We start from the raw sequence: 19,282 nt of genomic DNA on the forward strand, positions 1-19,282 counted from the left end.
TAACAAAGGAACCTTTAGCTACTCTTTAGTTGTTAGAAAATATTTTATTTTCTTGATGATTCAGTATATAATCCAGCACATGGTTCATGTCAAATACACAACCAAATATGGAATTGTATGTAACAGTGAGCTACTCAACTACTACTACTTCCAGAATCTAGTATCCCTCTAGCTTTCTTTCTTCTGGAGTGAAGAAAAAGAGGGTTCCTAAAATTAAAGCAGTGCAGATCAGTTGTATCTGTGGCCCTGTAAAATAAATTGTGTGGTCTTCTCCGTGTGATGGCGTGCTGATCTAGAATAGCTCAATGGAAATAAAATCCTTAGGGGACTGAATTTCTGTTGGTTAAATAGCAATAGCAATTCCTGATGTGCCTTGAAATTCAGTGTCATTCTATTTCCATTCCACTTAGTACTATACAAAAGCGGGTTGCTTATTGGGAAGTGATTTACTATCATCGTGAATATCAAGTTCAGCATTCCTGAGGCTTTCTGTCCCTAAAAGTACTAAAAAGTACTGGTAGTTTTCCACAATGTGGACAAGAACCTTGTATTGCTTGCATTGTAGCTGTTCCAATTTAATGACTTCTGGTTGAACAAGTTCTCCTTTATGGTTTTGATTCACAAGGAGCTGATGTAGTAAAGGTGCTTCTGTTTTTGCTTCTCCGTCTCACCCATTCTGCAAAATCTGATATCCAGCTGATGTAGCGTGGAGTTAATTAAACAGAAGTGTTATTTATTTTTATTTTTTAGGTTCTTCTCTCCCTAGTTTCTGTGTAAATAAGCTTAGCGAGAGCTTTTGCAAATAATCCCTTTGGTCGGAAGAGCAGGTAGCCCAGAACGAAATATTTATGTTAATCTTGTTTGTTTTATTTTATTTTTATTTTCTTCCGTAGGCGTTTAAATACTTTAAACAAGTGTGCAATGATGAAACTAGAAATCAGCCCACATAGGAAACGGGTAAGTATATTTGACAAAAACTATTGCAACATTTGTAAATTATTGATGGGAATGACCCTGAAAATGCTTTTGTAAGCCACATCTATATGTATAGACCAGTGGTTCTCAACCTGTGGGTCGGGACCCCATTTGGGGTCGATCGACCATTTCACGGGGGTCGCCAAGCAAGGCTGTCCGCCATTTTTTTTGTCCATTTTTTCCCCGCGGGTGCCTTACCTCCCTTGGGCTGGGCCAGCTGGTGGTCGGCCTGCTCCGTCTCTGCCGCTTGCCAGCTACGCCTCGGCCAGCGCAGGGGCGGAACCACGCATGCGCGGCGCTCCCAGGCAGGGAAAGTCCTCGACTTACGACCGGTTGGGTAGTCCTCGACTTACAACCGGTTTAGTCCTCGACTTACTACCGATTTAGTCCTCGACTTACGACCGGTTGGGGTCACGGCATTAAAAAGGTTGAGAACCACTGGAATAGACATAGAAGCACACTCGGTCTCCTTTGGCGTCTTACGGTGAAATCCTAAAACCACCTGCAAGAGATAGCACCACTTGGACAATTCCTTCAAGTCTTTATTAGTCTGTTTGTGTTGTTCATTATTTTAATATAAAGTTAAAGTTCACCTGCCAAAAACCGACCTCTTTGGTCAGGTTTTTATTTTAAAAATACTAATATGGGTTTGAATAAGCTTGTTTTATTTTTTTCAAGGCTACACAAAAGAGTATTCTAGCTTTCATGGCCGTGAAAATAAGAAACAACCAGGATCGTTAAGGCACTGTTTGGTCCCAAAACCTGTCTGAAGTTTTGTTATTCATGTCAATATCAGAAGGGCTACAGAAATTGGCAATAGGTAGATGAATAGCATTTTCTTTTAGAAGCAGTTATGGCGATGCCTACTTTTGTTCTATTTTGCATATTTTCATCAATTGTTAAAAGAACATCAGCAAAGTTTTCTTCTGCCCAAATAAAGATAATAGTTAAAATTGAATAATCTAGAATCTAGATCAGTGATGGCGAACCTTTTAGAGACCGAGTGCCCAAACTGCAACCCAAAACCCACTTATGTATCATCAGGTGCCGGGTGGGCATGGCCCATTGGGTGGGTGTGGCTGCGGTGGTAACGGCAGATTGGGTGGGACTAAAATGTTCAATCAATTCCAACTTTGCGAGATTTTTTTTTCCTGCGAGAAGTTGAAATTGATTGATTGATTGATTAAATCTTTTTTTTGCACACAGCGGCGGAAGCTTAAATCGAAAAGGTTTTATAAAACCCAGCTGAAGGCCTAGGACTGGGGCGTCGGTGCGTGTGCCCACAGAGAGGGCTCTGTGTGCCACCTGTGGCACGCGTGCCATAGGTTCGCCACCACTGATCTAGATTATTCAATTTTAACTATTATCTAAGGTATCTAGGTCCCAAACCAGAAATAAACAAATATATATTAAAAAATCAAACAAACAGGCAAGATAAATTCCAATGGCCTTATCTGAGTCAATACTTACCAGAAGCATTTAGTTCCAGTTGCTGAATGTTTTTTTCAAAGACACAGTTCTTATTACAGTAATCGTTAGTTAACCCGGAATCATATAGGGATGGGGCAGCTTCTGATGAAGATTTTTAGAAAGACATTTCAGATATTTCTCAATCTGGAGAGTCCTGGCTTCAAGCAGTGATGGAACTGAAGAATTAGGACATGTTTGTGCGATTAGGCACACCCAGATTCGAAGAGAACTTCTAAGTATTTTATAGACAGTGATCGGCCCTTTAAATTGTTCACAAAGGATTGAGAAACAGTGACATTGTGACTTCTAAAAAACCACTTGGATAACTTTTTTTTAAACGAAATACCCAATCAACCACCCACTTGGTGGGCTTATGATGTGACTGGAAATGGGACCAAATGTGCAGTAATGGTTCATGGAGTGAAACCTAATGAATCCCTTTAGTTCTTAGCTGAGCTGATTTACAAGAAAGTATAGGACCCACAAGAACAAATGTATACCTAATTTTGTAGCGAGATCATTTCCCATAATTCTCAGCCATGTTGGTTGCAATTCCTTACCAAACCATTGAGCTTATTCGTTGTACTCTGTTTTGTTGCAGAGTGAGGATTCAGATGAAGATGAGCCTTGTGCAATCAGTGGAAAGTGGATGTTCCAGCGAGACAGCAAGAGGTGGTCCAGACTGGAAGAATTTAACATTTTCTCTCCAAAGTTTGATATGAATTCCACATCCCCAGAAGTGGCTCATCTTAGCAGTGCAACCAGTCACGAGAGCGTGCTGATGGAGCAGAGTGAACATCATGAGATAGCTTCCATCCACAGTATGAGCAGCAACAACAGCCACCCATCTACCTCCCAGAAGGATGCAGTCACCTCCAGGACAAACTCGGTCATTAGCATTACCTCTTCGGGAAAGCTTGTAGAAAATGAGGGCAGTCTGCCCACCACTAAAGAGCTATCGAGTTTCAGTTGCGGTGTGAAAGCCAACGAGAAGAACACCAAATCCAAAACAAGAGGCCTGCTAAAGAGGATGGAAAGCCTGAAGATAAAAGGCTCTCATCATGGGAAGAGTAAAGCTCCTTCAAAGCTTGGCCTGATCATCAGTGGCCCAATTTTGCAAGAAGGCATGGATGAAGAGAAACTAAAGCAACTTAATTGCGTGGAGATCTCCACTCTCAATGGCAATCACATCAATTTCCCGATGGTTCGCAAAAGAAGCGTTTCCAACTCCACGCAGACCAGCAGTAGCAGCAGCCAGTCCGAGACCAGCAGTGCAGTTAGCACTCCCAGCCCCATCACGAGGACACGTAGCCTGGGTGCCTACAATAAGCGTGTGGGAATGTACCTAGAAGGCTTTGACCCTTTCAACCAATCGACATTTAACGATGTCATGGAACAAAACTTTAAAAACAGGGATAGCTTTGCAGAGGATACTATCTTTTTCATTCCTGAAGACCACAAACCTGGAACGTTTCCCAAAGCCCTCTCCAATGGTAACTTTGCTCCACCAAAGAGTAGTTCGGTGAACTGGAGAACAGGAAGCTTCCATGGACACGGACATCTTTCTCTCCGGCGTGAGAATAGTTCTGACAGTTCCAAAGATATGAGCCTAGGAAGGAGACGCAACTCCTCCAGCTCAGTGTGCAGTCGCCTCAGCATTTATGACAACGTGCCAGGTTCCATATTATATTCTAGCACAGGAAATCTGGCTGATCTGGAGAATGAGGATCTCTTTCCTGAACTTGACGACATCCTGTATCACGTCAAAGGCATGCAAAAAATTGTGAACCAGTGGTCAGAGAAATTTTCTGATGAAGGAGACTCTGATTCAGCTTTAGACTCTATTTCTCCATGCCCTTCTTCTCCCAAGCAAATCCTGCTAGATGTGGACCATGACAGAACCATGCCCAGTGATCTTGACAGCACAGGAAATTCACTGAATGAAACTGAGGAGGCTGTAGGAATCCAGGAGAGAAGGGATTCTGGGGTGGGGGCATCACTGACGCGTTCCAACAGGTCAGTGGACAGATTTTAGTCTAAGAAGAGTAGCAGATGTTAGAGTAAAGTATACTTATTTATCCATATGTGCATAAATATTTTTAATATTCAGATTTATTAATCAAATGTGGATGCTGGGCATAGAAAAAAATATTATCCTGCCTTTTATGCCAGACGGTAGAAAAAGTTCAAGGTCAAGAATCAACTTAAGTAGCCTGTCATGCATAACTCTCAAGTTTGTTTGAAGGAAACTTCAGGACTTTATGAAATGGAAAGTAATTTTAAAATAACTTTCACATTTACTAAATAAACAGACAAGGCAGGGAAAAGAATAATTTGAAACAATGCAATGAAATCTGCTTGTTCATCCTTTCCTCTATGGGAGATGTCTTCCAAATGTAATTTTAAAATGTGCAGTGATCGTAGGCATCAAGAAAAGTTTTCAGTATTAATGTTCTCCAAATAGAAAATAAATAGGCATATTCTTGACAAACTACAGGTTGATGTAGCCAGTAGCCATCCACTTGGAAACAGTTCACATCAGAATATTTTTGGCTTGATAAAGGATAGTGCAATATATTCTTACATTACAACTGTAGTGTTTTGATTTTTCTAAAATAATCCAGCTAGTTATTTTTATAGACTGCAAGATTTTTGTGCTTGACAATTATGTTGCAGAAGCTATACAGAAATCAATTGCCATTCCTTAAGCTAGAACATACTCTATAAGAAGGGATGAGCCGATACTAGGGGTGACACTGAATAATGCTTAATTACCTTCTGTAGAATAAGAAAAGTTAGATTATCCAAGTATAGTAGTTTAGCTGCCTAGTATTGTTGATTATGTTATCATTGAATGCTCAATTATTTTTTGCGATTATGTTCTGTGCAGATAAAATTCTTACAGTAGAAACATTGTCTAAATCTCAGCAAATATCCAAACATTTGACAATTCAAACAAACTCTAGTACAGTAATGGTGAGCCTTTTAGAGACTGAGTGCCCAAAAACTGGCCCCGCCACCATCCCCTGCCCCGCCTGCCTGCAGGGCCACTCACCACCTCCAGGACCCGCCGCAGATCGCCCAGGTAACCCAGCAGCACCATGGCGGCCACGCCCTCTGCCCGTGCCCCGCAGCATCAACTGTGCACGATGGGGCGTGCGGGCAGAGTCTTGTCTATGCTGCCTGGCTGCCGTGTCCTTGGCTGTGCTGCTCCGTGTGGGACACACTTGGGGGGCGACTCTCCTCCAGGGGGGGTTGCTGGTGAGGAGGGGGTCGTGGGGGGAGTCGAGGCTGGGGCAACAGTATGTGTGCCCACAGAGAGGGCTCCGAGTGCCGCCTCTGGCACGTATGCCATAGGTTCGCCACCACTGCTCTAGTATAATACATTCTGCACAAATAGATAAAAAAAAATCTAATATCGTAGAAATGTGAGATTCTGACATAATAAGATTGTTTAATAATCCCCATAGGCAAGTCTATATTGGGATACAATTCCACTCAGTTGCTTCGGCTTCTCCATTTGTTTAAACCCGTCTACGTGGTTCGAAATCATTCAGTGTCGTTTCTTTCTTTTTTAAAGACACAGAATGAGGTGGCACAGCTTCCAGAGTTCCCATCGGCCCAGCTTAAGTTCAGTAGCCTTACAGATTGACTGTCAGTCCGTTACACAGATGAACTTGCTGCAGAAGTATTCCCTCCTGAAATTAACTGCACTCTTGGAGAAATACACACCTTCCAACAAACATGGATTCAACTGGTAAGGAACTGTTTACTAGTCAGAACCTACAAATAACAGGATCTACTGCTAATTCTTGATTCCTATCCAGCCCAACTGATTTTTTTTGCTAAAGTGGGGAAATGCATTGTCTCCGAAGGGATAAGAATTGGTTTTTTAAAATATTTAACAGACACCGCCTGGCCTTAAGGATTACATTAGAATATACAAACATTCATGTCCACTGGCTAAATAGTACACTCCAAATGAAAAATGTTTGTTTAAAAAAAATCACTTCATAATTTCCATTTGTAGCACCCAAAAAAGTACAAAGTATATTTTTTTTTCATGGGGTATTGAATGTAATTGCTATTTCAACATCTGGCTGACTCTTTCTCCTCCCCTCCTCTCTTTTGTCTAGGGCTGAGTATTTTAAGTCCATCATCAAAGCTCTTCCTATTCAAATGCTGTTATTATGGGAACTGTGCTAAATTCAGAAGCTGTGTGTCTTGACTGACCAAAATAAGCCCTGAGCCGTTTGCATGCTTGAGATTCTCAGTGGGCATCGTAATATGTGTCTGTTTCATTTTCCCTTGCATTCCACCCCTGTGTATTTTAACAAAATGAAAGCTACGCATACGCTTGTATCAATAACACTCTTTCAAACTGTGGAAATATAAATGAGGTGGGGTGCTCGTATGTGAACCAGTCATTCATAGACCTACAAAATAATCATACCATTGAGTTAGGATTTCTTTGGCTTTTGACATTCCTAGGTCTGCCGGTCTTGCGAATTGTTGCTCTCCGCTAAAAAATTCTTAAATGATTAAGTAAAATAGCAGGGCTCTGATATATTGGATAGTTGAAAGCCAACGGAAAGGCCTTTTTACTCAAGTGGGTAGAAGAGGCGGTTGGAAAGGAAGAGGTTGGGGGAGGTCAAGGGGGGGGCTGTATCTGAAAAGGGCCATTTGTCGAAATGAAGTTTATTTCTGGCAAACACCCATGTATTACATCAATTTCCTGCTGTGACACAAGCTGGTGGGTGGTAGAATGTGTTTGAGGGCTTTCTAAAGCCAATCGTTTAGTACACAAAAAGATCATTGTTCACGTGTCCGTCTTCTCCCGAGGGTCCTGAAAAAGCAAGATTATAAAGGGGTCATTGGCTGCTAGATTTGTATTTGATTCTTATTTGTGTTGTCACGGCCACCCTCGTGTTCTGCTGTGCCTATTGGCCAGGGAAGATTAACTAAGTAATTACTACTACATTCATTGATTTATTCTCTGCCTACCTCTTAAGGCATTTTTTGATGTGACCGGTTAATTTGTTCTGGTGTGGCCCCAAAATTCAAAATAGATTTTGGGTTTTTTTTAAAGTCTGTACTGATATTGGCATACTGGCTAGAAATTATTTCTAAGCTGAAGGGATGGATTTCAAAGGAAAGACAGTCGACCGATGGAAAATAGAACAAATAGCTTTAGTTCCGATGGTGATGGTCCAAGCAAGGCGTATATTTGCTTGCTTTTTCAAGGCTCTCCTGCTGAATTTTTGAAAAGAAGGGAAGAAAGTGCTGACTCTTTAGTTGTTTCAAGGTTTCTATGCCCAATATTGAAATGATGTGGAAATGCAGATCCGAAAAATCCTTGTTGCAAATAATAATAATTTCTACCCCAGTCTTAGATTGTGAATCTAACTATAGATTGCATGATGATGATGATGATTGGAGACTTTAGAGCAGACATGTCAAAACAAGGCCCGGGGGCCGGATGCGACCCGCGAAGTGGTTTCATGTGGCCCGCGAAGCCATCATGGAAACAGTGAGGGAACGGCCCCCACTGCCTTGGCCCTGGTCCAGGCCGGCCGGGAGCCAATGTACAATTTTGTGGTGGCCATCTATGCTGAAACGCATTCAGTCTTAGCTCCACAAGGCCATCTGGAAACAGCAAGGAACCAGCCCCTGCCTCATCGGCCCTGCCCCCTGGGTGCATGCTGGGGAAGTGTCACCCTTTGTGAGGAATGAAGAAATGGACCATGCCTTGGCGTTTGTTCCGGTCCCACCCCCTTCTGCCAGAGACCCTCAGATCTGTCCCACTCCTGCCCAGGCCCCCACAGGCCCCCTTGACACGAACGATGTAGAGCTGGCCATGCCCACCCAGTAGGCCGCACCTACCCTGGCCACACACACCCGCCCCCCCTGAGGGCAACCGCAAGGTTGATGTGGCCCTCAATGAAATTGAGTTTGACACCCCTGCTTTAGAGCAATACCTAAAGGACTCCCACAGTATCTGAAAATGCTGCATTTATCAGACCCGAATATCCTAATTTTAAACAAAACCATCACGCTTGGAACGGCCTGTATTCTTAGATGCTGGTTTGAATTCTTAAGTTTCCATCAGTCTTACTGTTAATCTAAGTGTAGATTACCCACATATAAGATAACAACAACAATAACAGCACTGATTAAAGTACAGCTAGTCCTTGACTTACAACCACAACTGAGCCCCCAATTTTCAGTTGCTAAGCAAGACATTTGTTAAGTGAATTTTTGCCCCATTTTACGAGCTTTCTTGACACAGTTGTTAAGTGAATCACTGCAGTTGTTAAATTAGTAGCACGGTGGTTAAGTGAATCTGGCTTTCCTATTGATTTTGATTGTCAAGGTCGCAAAAAGTGATCACCTGATCTGAGATACAGCAGCAGTCAGAAACGTGAGTCAGTTCCCAAGCATCTTAATTTTGATCATGTGATCATGGGAATGCTGCAACGGTCATAACTGTAAAAAAATGAATAGAATAGAAAGAGAATAGAATAGAATAGAATAGAATAGAATAGAATAGAATAGAATAGAATAGAATAGAATAGAATAGGGAATGGAATGGAATGGAATGGAATGGAATGGAATGGAACGGAATAGAATAGAATAGAATAGAATAGAATATGGAAAGAATATGGAAAGAATAGAATAGAATATGGAAAGAATGGACTGGACTAGAATAGAATAGAATAGAATAGGGAATAGAATAGAATAGAATAGGGAATAGAATAGAATAGAATAGAATAGAATAGAATAGAATAGAATAGAATAGAATATGGAAAGAATAGAATAGAATAGAATATGGAAAGAATAGAATAGAATAGAACGGAATAGAATAGAATAGAACAGAATAGGACAGAATAGGGAATAGAATAGAATAGAATAGAATAGAATAGAATATGGAAAGAATATGGAAAGAATAGAATATGGAAAGAATAGAATAGAATATCTTTATTGTCATTGTGTAACTCACAATGAAATTAATGGTCATAAGTCACTTTTTTCAGTGCTGTTGTAACTTCCAACGGTCACTAAATGAACTGTTGTAAGTCAAGGACTACCTGTACCAATAAAGTAATTACTTCAACCATACTTATGAAAATATTTAAGAACTGTTCATGGCTCTTCTCCCTAATATTACACTTAACGTTTTAAGGGGTTTTTTTTTCCCCAAGTCTTTTTCTTAACATAGCAGAATGTTGCAAATTTCAGTGCCTTAATCCGGTTTTCTGTGCTGCTATTCTCAGTCATGTGGGCTGTTTTCTGGCATTTTTTTTAACCCACAGACAAAGAGTTGAAAACAGAAGCACATGGTGCATATTTGAGAAAAGCAACACAGGCGACTGACTTTGTTTATGAAATTATTTCTGATCTTCTACAGGGCTGTGCCAAAGTTTATGAAAAGGATAAAAGTCCCAGATTACAAAGATCGAAATGTGTTTGGCGTTCCCCTCATAGTTAATGTACAACGTGCCGGACAACCACTTCCGCAGAGTATTCAGCAAGCTATGAGATACCTTCGTAACAACTGTTTGGATCAGGTTAGTGTCTTCAACCTGACCTAGGATTGGGATCTTCCACTGTTACAGAGGTTCACTTCCTGTTAGTGCTGAGGTTGCATTGTTTAAGTTTCTCTACTAGAATTGTATAGAACAGTGGTGGCGAACCTATGGCACGCATGCCAGAGGCGGCACTCAGAGCCCTCTCTGTGGGCACGGGCGCCATGCCCCGGAGATGGCAACTGTCCCTCTTCAACCAGCCACCTGCTAACTCGCCGAGGTCCCACGCGGCCGGATGCATCCCGACACGGCTGGTTTCCCTCCCTCCTGTCCCGTCCCGTCCCGTCCCTCCTAGTCTCGCATGCTCTCCTTTTCCCGGCAAGACCCACTGCATCACCTCCTCAGCTGTCGGCCTGCCATCCAGCTCAGAGGTGGCTTCTTTGAACTGCTGGCATCCCCATGATCATGTGATCAAAATTCAGATGCTTGGCAACTGGTTCATATTTATTACGGTTGCTGTGTCCCGGAGTCATGTGACCACCTTGTGCGACCTTCTGACAAGCAAAATTAATGGGGAAGCCAGATTCACTCAACAACCAGGTTACTAACTGACCCACTGCAGTAATTCACTTAATAACGGAGGCAAGACAGGTTGTAAAATGGGGCAAAACTCACAACCAAGGTCTCGCTTAACCACAGAAATTTTGGACTCAATTATGGTCATAAGTCGAGGTCTACCTGCACATAACCCATTTTATTGGGTTCTACTAATTGAGTTGAAATGTTAATTTATATTGCTATTCCATGCATGATATGCCATACAATCTATATAAATAAAAATGTAAATGTTGGTTTATTCAAAATCTTAAATCTCCGAAAGTTCTTCACCGATTGCTTTGAAATTTTGACACAACGTTGCATTCGAATACGCGCGTGTTTTTATGTACCTATATTATATAGATGTCACACCTGTGACAGGTAAAAACATGTTTTTTTGAAAAACAGCGCCATCTGTTGGACGTAAAAGCAACACACGCTTTTACCAGACTGAGCCACAGCAACGCGTGGCCGGGTACAGCTAGTAAATAAATAAATCCCTGAAACAGTTTTATTGTCAACCATCCACTTTGCCTCTCCTATTCGGGTGTCCTAGCAAAAAGAGCTAATAGTATAATATTCTAGACTGGCCTGTGCATGTTAACTTTTTAATCCAGCAAGACATTTTCCACATCAGAACTAATGTAAAAGAAATATAGAAAGGGCTGTACAGCCTGTTGTTTATTCACCAAAATCAGATGCTGAATTTAATCCCAGTGCCCACAGGTAAAAGAGTTATTGGTAACAGGTTCCTGTTTTGTGTCACACGGAACACTTTTCTTCTGTTGCACAGGTTGGCCTTTTCCGAAAATCTGGAGTCAAGTCAAGAATCCAGGCATTGCGACAAATGAACGAGAATGCAATAGGCAAAGTGAATTACGAAGGGCAGTCTGCTTATGACGTGGCCGATATGCTCAAACAGTATTTCCGCAACCTGTCAGAACCTCTCATGACCAACAAGCTTTCAGAGACTTTTTTACAAATCTACCAGTGTAAGTCAGTGATGCTCATATCCACCTTTCCTTAAAGGGCCCAGACAGAATAAAAGCTCATAAAATTTGCCTGCTCTAATTTAGAATCTCTGGCCACAGAACAAATGTGCAATTTAATGTTCCATCCTTTTGCAGGACCAAAATGTATCAGCTTTGTCTTCCACCCTTTATCAAATGTTATGCAGTAAATCAAGGCAAAGTATGGCATAGAGCTGAGGTGGCGAACCTATGGCACGCATGCCACAGGTGGCACGCAGAGCCCTCTCTGTGGGCACGCGCGCCGTCACCCCAGTCCTACGCCTTCAGCTGGGTTTTATAAAACCTTTTCGCTTTAGGCCTCCGCCGCTGTGTGCAAAAAAATAAAAAGGTTCAATCAATCAATCGATTTTAACTTCTCGCGGGGGAAAAAAAGATCTCGCAAAGTTGGAATTGATTGACTGAACTTTTTAGTCCCACCCAGTCTGCCGTTACCACCGCAGCCACACCCACCATGTGGGCCATGCCCACCTAATGGGCCACACCCACCCAATGGGCTACGCCCAACCGGCACCCGATGATACATAAGTGGGTTTTCGGTTGCAGTTTGGGCACTCGGTCTCTAAAAGGTTTGCCATGACTGGCATGGAGTATTTGTTGTGCCTTGTAACCGTAGCATTGTGTCACGGTCATCTCTGCTGTACAGCTACAGATTCTTTTCTTTGCTCTGTCATAGTTTATCTGCTTCTTGAAGCACAGCCTGAATATTCTGTTGGGTCAAATCAGGAATAGTTTAAGGGCTACTTATTTTAACTTGACTTTCCAGTTAAGGAACATGTTTCACTGGTGTACACAAACCTTTATTTCAGTTCTTGTTGATGGGGTTTAATGATAAAGTATCCGTTGCTATGTTTGTTCATAAACTGAACAATCTAATTTGTGAAAGCCCTTTTAGCAATTCTGCTGCTCTCAAAATTAAATTCTAAATTTAACTTTGGACTATTCGGGGCTTTGTTTCACCCTGGAGTCCCTTGCTAAGCAGGAAATACCTGAGGGCAGTTATGCTGTTGACCAAAAACAAAAAAGAAAATTCTTTCATTTACCATGAATGGTATGCAGCAGGCTAAAGGAAATCGCTTCAGACTAAAGTCAAAAATAGCCAAAGTTAAAGAGTTTGCTTTGGGATGCATTCATGCTGCATGGGTGGAAAATCAAGGAGTTGATGGGAAGACTGCTAATTTTGTGCAGATGTGCCAAAAGACCAGCGCCTTCAAGCCATCAAGGCAGCCATTATGCTTCTACCAGATGAGAACAGAGAAGTCCTACAGATTCTTCTGTATTTTCTGAGTGATGTCACAGCTGCCGTGAAAGAAAACCAGATGACGCCAACAAACCTGGCGGTGTGTTTAGCGCCATCTCTTTTCCACTTGAACACCCTTAAAAGAGAAAGTTCTTCTCCAAGGTACGTCTCCTTATTGTTCTACCTGAGTTCCAACACTAGTGGGCTACTACACCATTGAAGAAGCTTTTCCTTTCAACCCTACCAAACTGCTTTGTATTTTAATTTGCTATTCTTATAAGATATTGATTTTATTTATGTAGGGCTACGATTTATAAACACCAATTTCAGAGACGGAGTGTTGCATGTTATCATGCCCATATGTTATCTCTCAGTTCTTTCGCCAAAGAAAATTATTCAACATCTGTATGTGAAAGTTCTGGAATCATAGGGCTGGAAGGGACCTTGAAGGTCTTCTAGTCCAGTGTTTCTCAACCTTGACAATTTTAAGGCATGTGGACTTCAACTCCCAGAATTCCACAGCCAGCAATGCTGGCTGTGGAATTCTGGGAGTTGAAGTCCACATGCCTTAAAATTGTCAAGGTTGAGAAACACTGTCTAGTCTAACCCTCTGTTCAAGACAGGAGCCTTATGCCATATCCCAGTCAAATGGTTATCCAGTCTACATTGATATTTCAAAAATAGAAGACTGACTAAAGAGGTTGTTTTTGGCTCGTGAACCATCTTAATCTTATATAAAAATAATTAACAATACAGTCAGATGAATAAAGACTTGAAGAAAGTCTCATTGTCCTGCATGATGCTTCCCCTTGTAGGTGGTTTTTAGTTTCAGAATAAGATTGCAAAGGAGATCAATGGGGCTTACTTCTATTTCAATACATATAGATATGGATTATAAGAACATTGACCAGGGTCATTTCCATCAATTATACCATCCATGACAAGTAGAAGGGGGAAGCTGAAAATAAATACACTTAGATCAGTGGTTCTCAACCTTTTTAATGCCGCGACCCAACCGGTCGTAAGTCGAGGACTAAACCGGTTGTAAGTCGAGGACTAAACCGGTTGTAAGTCGAGGACTAAACCGGTCGTAAGTCGAGGACTACCCAACCGGTCGTAAGTCGAGGGCTTTCCCTGCCCGGGAGCGCCACGCATGCGTGGTTCCGCCCCCTGCGCCGGCCGAGGCGTAGCTGGCAAGCGGCAGAGACAGAGCAGGCCGACCACCAGCTGGCCCAGCCCAAAGGAGGTAAGGCACCCGCCGGAAAAGGGGAAAAAAATGGCGGACAGCCTTGCTTGGCGACCCTCATGAAATGGTCGATCGACCCCAAATGGGGTCCCGACCCACAGGTTGAGAACCACTGACTTGGATGCAGAAAATCAGATATAAAAATAAGTTTTGGATGCAGTCCTTACCTTTTGCTTTAATTATTCATTTACAGATCAGACCAAGTAGTGCATTCTTAATCTACTTTTATTGATTAGTCTTGTTCGTTAATTGATAGGGTAATGCAGAGGAAACAGAGTCTGGGAAAACCGGATCAGAAAGACTTAAATGAGAATTTGGCTGCAACTCAAGGCTTAGGCCACATGATTGCTGAGTGCAAGAAGCTTTTTCAGGTGAATATTTGTCTATTTGCTCATTTTAACAACCTGAACTAGTGTTCTGTAGAGGTTGTATCTTTGTTCTTGATACCTAATGTTCTTTCTGGCAGCTATCCTTTCTGGAAAGCAACATAAGGGCTTACAATGGACAATTATCTTAAAAAATACTTTGTGACTTCTAATTCTGTGTGTGTGTATCTGTGTACGTCTCTGTGTGTGGGATTGTGTTTGTGTGCATGCCCTTCAATGAGGGAAGAACTACATGATATTTCTGGGGAGATCAGATATGGTCCTGCGGTCGACAAAATGCTGCAATGTTATTTACAGTTGCCTTCAGAACAAAATCAAATGTTGGCTCATCATGGGAATCTCCAATTATTTACTCCCTGTTTTATTCATTTCCTAAATCTTAGATCCCAGAAGAAATGAGCAGATGTCGGAATTCTTATACAGAACAAGATCTTAGACCCCTCAGCTTTGACGACTTGGGACGAACTAACAACTCGGAGTCTGCCAGTTATCATTCTTATATCCAGGACTGTATGGATGATTTTTTCAAGGAAATAAAGGATAAATTTAAGGGCTGGGTCAGTTGTCCAACCCCAGAACCGGCAGAACTTGCCTATAAAAAGGTACAGTTATGTTGGCATATTTCTAGTGTTTGTGTGTAAATTTTAACAGACAAAATGTAATTTAAATGGTCGCTATTCCTTCAATCTCATCCATTGTCTTTCTGTAAACTTAGATACTTTATGGATGTTTGTATAGTGCATGTATTCTAAAACATGGCATGTTTTATTTAAGACCTTCCTATCATTCTTCATTAGAAGAACTGAATGAAAAATGAAGGTTGTAGCAAATCTTAACATTTTGATTTGGGGTTGTCATGAGTCAACCACTGGCTTAAATATTACATATATAAAGTAATCCAATACATCAACACTAGACAATTCTCCTATACCAGTGGTGGCGAACCTATGGCACAGGTGCCAGAGGCGGCACTCAGAGCCCTCTCTGTGGCCACGTGCGCCGTTGCCCCAGTCCTAGGCCTTCAGCTGGGTTTTATAAAACCTTTTCGCTTTAGGCCTCCACCACCGTGTACAAAAAAAAAAAGGTTCAATCGATCAGTCAATTTCAACTTCTCGCAGGGAAAAAAAAGATCTCGCAAAGTTGGAATTGATTGATTGAACTTTTTAGTCCCACCCAGTCTGCCATTACCACCGCAGCCAGGCCCACCCAATTAGCCACGCCCACCCAGCACCCGACGATGCATAAGTGGGTTTTGGGTTGCAGTTTGGGCATTCGGTCTCCAAAAGGTTCACCATCACTGTCCTATACCTATCTCAACCCCTCCAAGCCTTCCACCACTGATAATCCTATAAAAAGTTCTGCAAGGTGTATTTTTTAGGCAAAAGATCAGAAAAGCTCCAGTGCCAGATAGAGTGATTCCTTCTCGATGGAAAGCTTTATGCTGAACAACTGGCCCCCGTCTTTACTCAGCTTTTTAATAAATCACTGGAGGTGATTTATATCCCTTCTTACTTTAAACCCTCTACACTGTGTTCTCTGCCAAAGTGGCTGACCAAAAATTTTCATTGTGATATAGCACTGTCAGAAGTGTCTTGATCTTTTATTTTGAATCAGCGTGCTTCCATTTATTCGGTAATGATGATTCAAGAAAAGGACTGTTGCATAAACATGATTAACTCTTTAGCAACAATGTACTTGTAGGTTTGTGACGGTCCACCTCTACGGCTATGGAAATCCGTGGTTGAAATCCCTGCAACTCCCGAAGAAGTATTAAACCGTATTGTTAAAGAACAGCATCTTTGGGATGAAGACCTTTTAGATGCTAAAGTAATTGAGACTTTGGATAGCCAGACGGATGTTTATCAGTTTGTACAAAACAATATGGCTCCACACCCAGCAAGAGACCATGTTATCCTCAGGTAACTGTACAGGCTGTATCCATAAAACACTTTCTTAACATTTAGCAGCTGGGAATAGAAACACCTTTGGATAAACTTGCTCATCTTCCTTACATTCTCATCCATTCTTACAGAAGTTGTGCTTGATTCCAACAGGACTTGGAGAACCAATCTCTCTAAAGGAGCATGCGCCCTCTTAAGTTTCTCAGTGGACCACGACCGGGCGCCTGTCCTTGGTATTAGAGTGAATGTGCTGTTGTCCAGGTATCTTATTGAACCTTGTGGGACAGGAAAATCCAAAGTCACCTATATGTGTCGAATTGATTTAAGGTAAATTATGTCCTCTATTTTCATTAGGCTGGGCAGGGAAATTCTATCTCTAGTATAACATGTTTGGGGAATGAAAAGTTACAGTGCCCAAAGCTAGATGCTGTATATTGTAAGACAGTGCAAGCAGTTGTGGCCTCCAGGTATCGTGAATAATCATGATCTTCTAGCGTGGTCATTGGCAAGGGACTGTGTAAAATAAAAGATCCCCAGTGCTGAAGGGCATTTGTTTGCCTTCTCCGTGTAGAAAAGCCAATTCAAACTAATTGGAATTGCTTATTTTTGATTACTGATTGGCATTGATACTAAGGGTTCCAAAGAAATTTTCCTTATTACCTGACTTTATTTTTTTTTTTAGAATCTTTGAATAAAACTAAATGCTTTGTGTATGTTTAAACGACAGAAACCATGCTTCTGTTTTTGGAGAATGCATTTGGGGCCAGAGACAGCCCAGAGATTGTTTTGTAGATGTTCCAGATTTCTTGGGAACAAGAGCAGATGGAAAGGAGCAACCTTGCTTGTTGCCTTCTTTTATTTGCAATTTATTTGTTTGCCTGCTTACCACAGCAACCTTTTTGCCTGAGTGCCCACAACAGGTTTTCAAATCAACTCAAATGATTTGCCTACCGAAAGATGGTTTTGCCTACCAAAATATTTGCAAATTCTGCTTTCCAAGGCCTTGAAATATCTCTTTGGGATCCTAAGTGGAGATTTTGGGGAAAATATACTGTATATAATTCTAAAAGGCCATCATTCCTTGAGGCAGCCTTATGGACTTATTATCTCTTTGATTGCTTCTATTCCATACTTGTTTACTAATAGGAAAAAAATTTTGGGGAGAAAAGCAATTTAAATCACACCTTTTCTTTTTTTGAAACAGGGGACACAAGCCTGACTGGTACACAAAAGCATTTGGACACTTATGTGCAGCTGAGGTTGTGAGGATTAGAGACTCTTTCCTTAATCAAAATCTTGAGGCCAAGGAAGCAACGTCCAGGTGATGGACCAAGTGGACCAGCACAGTACCAGCCTATGTAGAGGTTTTCAGGAAAGGCCTTAGGACGGATCATATGTCCATTAGGTCCTGAGGAGAAACTTTCTGGAATGGGTCTGAGATTGTCGATCAAAATTATGTGACAGTCCCTAGCGTTTTTAAAGCTGCTTTTTTGTCTGTGTTAGGCCTATAGTGTAGGTCTTAACTGGAACATTTTTGGATGGTGCAACTTTTTTTTAAAGGTAAGATTAATGTTGCTTAGGTGCTGTGAATTGCTTCTGAGAAGCAAAGCTCTAAGACTTAAAAATATATTTCCGAAATATAGTGAAAATTATTCATTCCTATATTATGTTAGCTTTGTGTATGTATCTGTATGTCATGTGTTGAGGGACTGTTGCAGCCACTGGATTTGGTGTGTTCCTCAGTGGATTCTCACAATAGTAAGTGAAGGAAGGTTTGCACGAAGGCAGAGGCGTGAATGATTGTCTTAACTTGTTGACTGGAGTATGAGGAGCCAGAATGGTAGAATCAGAGTGTCTGGTACACTTGGAAGGCATTGGGAAGAATTTAGCAGGTGCGGGGAGAATCGGCCTAGAATCCGATTGGTCCAAGAGACCATTGCAAGCTTCAAGTCTTCATTCCTCTGAGTTCTTATTACTCGCATGTGTATCTAAAAATTGAAAAGTGTGGGCTACATCAGCCAGAGCATGGGTAGACAACCTTGCCTCTTTTATGACTCGTGGACTTCAACTCCCAGAATTCCTGAGCCAGCATGGCTCAGCTTGGAAACCTCTCCCTTTCCCCTCAGCATGGCTGGCTCAGGAATTATGGGAGTTGAAGTCCACGAGTCATAAAAGAGGCAAGGTTGCCTACCCCTGAGCCGGGGCAAAGAATGGTCAAAAAGCAGAACACTTGAAACTTATTTAAAAATGCCAGATATATTTCAGTGTGTGTCTTTTGTATGGCAATAATTTTGTTAAGGGCTCCTATTTGAAAGCTCTCAGCTTTTTCAAGAGAACATCGGTCACCTGTTTGCCCATGGTCAGACTTTATATTATTTGGAATACTTTATTAGCAATCTGTAAGGAGCATTTCAAGAAAATTGTGAATGAAGTGGCAGCTCCAGAAAGTCTCTCCAAATCTGAATGTCTCAGAAAAAAACTGCACATTGAACCTGATATATAGGAATCCAAGAGATGGTTTGGGGTGTGGAATGACATTCATACAGCACCTAATCTGTGTTTATTCTTAGTGCTTTTGGTTGCCCACAGTTGCAGCAGGCTGTGCCAGTGCTTCATGTGTGCTAACATGATCCCCAAATCACTTTTCCTACAACCCATTCTTTTAGTATCCATTCACCTGTTAAGATACAAATGGAAGCCTAAACAACATCTTTGTTTAAATTAACATAGGAATAAATGCTTGCAGTTTGAGGACAGGGCCGAAACTGCTTTCCGTAGCCGAAAAGGGCAACACTGAAAAATACCATAACTGGAACATTATAAAGTTCTAAAGTGTTTCAGCATAGCAGATACTCCTAGGAGTTAAACATATTCATATAACCCATTCCATTGTGACCATATAACCTCATTTAT

The 19,282-nt window shown here is 41.6% G+C and overlaps 1 protein-coding gene across 1 annotated transcript; it reads left to right on the forward strand.

Moving 5' to 3' along the window:
• The first annotated feature begins 893 nt into the window (after positions 1-893).
• DLC1 (DLC1 Rho GTPase activating protein) lies at positions 894-17,694 on the forward strand. The gene is made up of 11 exons (XM_015828580.1): positions 894-957; positions 3,047-4,461; positions 6,026-6,202; positions 9,854-10,013; positions 11,362-11,560; positions 12,785-12,998; positions 14,339-14,453; positions 14,852-15,070; positions 16,170-16,387; positions 16,523-16,696; positions 17,574-17,694. Exons 1-11 carry the CDS (start codon positions 922-924, stop codon positions 17,692-17,694), a joined length of 3,048 nt encoding a protein of 1,015 aa, XP_015684066.1. The 5' UTR covers positions 894-921.
• The last annotated feature ends 1,588 nt before the right edge of the window (positions 17,695-19,282 follow it).

Source organism: Protobothrops mucrosquamatus, unplaced genomic scaffold (genome assembly GCF_001527695.2).
Source record: "Protobothrops mucrosquamatus isolate PMUCROS unplaced genomic scaffold, P.Mucros_1.0 scaffold4684, whole genome shotgun sequence".
Taxonomy (NCBI): Eukaryota; Metazoa; Chordata; class Lepidosauria; order Squamata; family Viperidae; genus Protobothrops; species Protobothrops mucrosquamatus.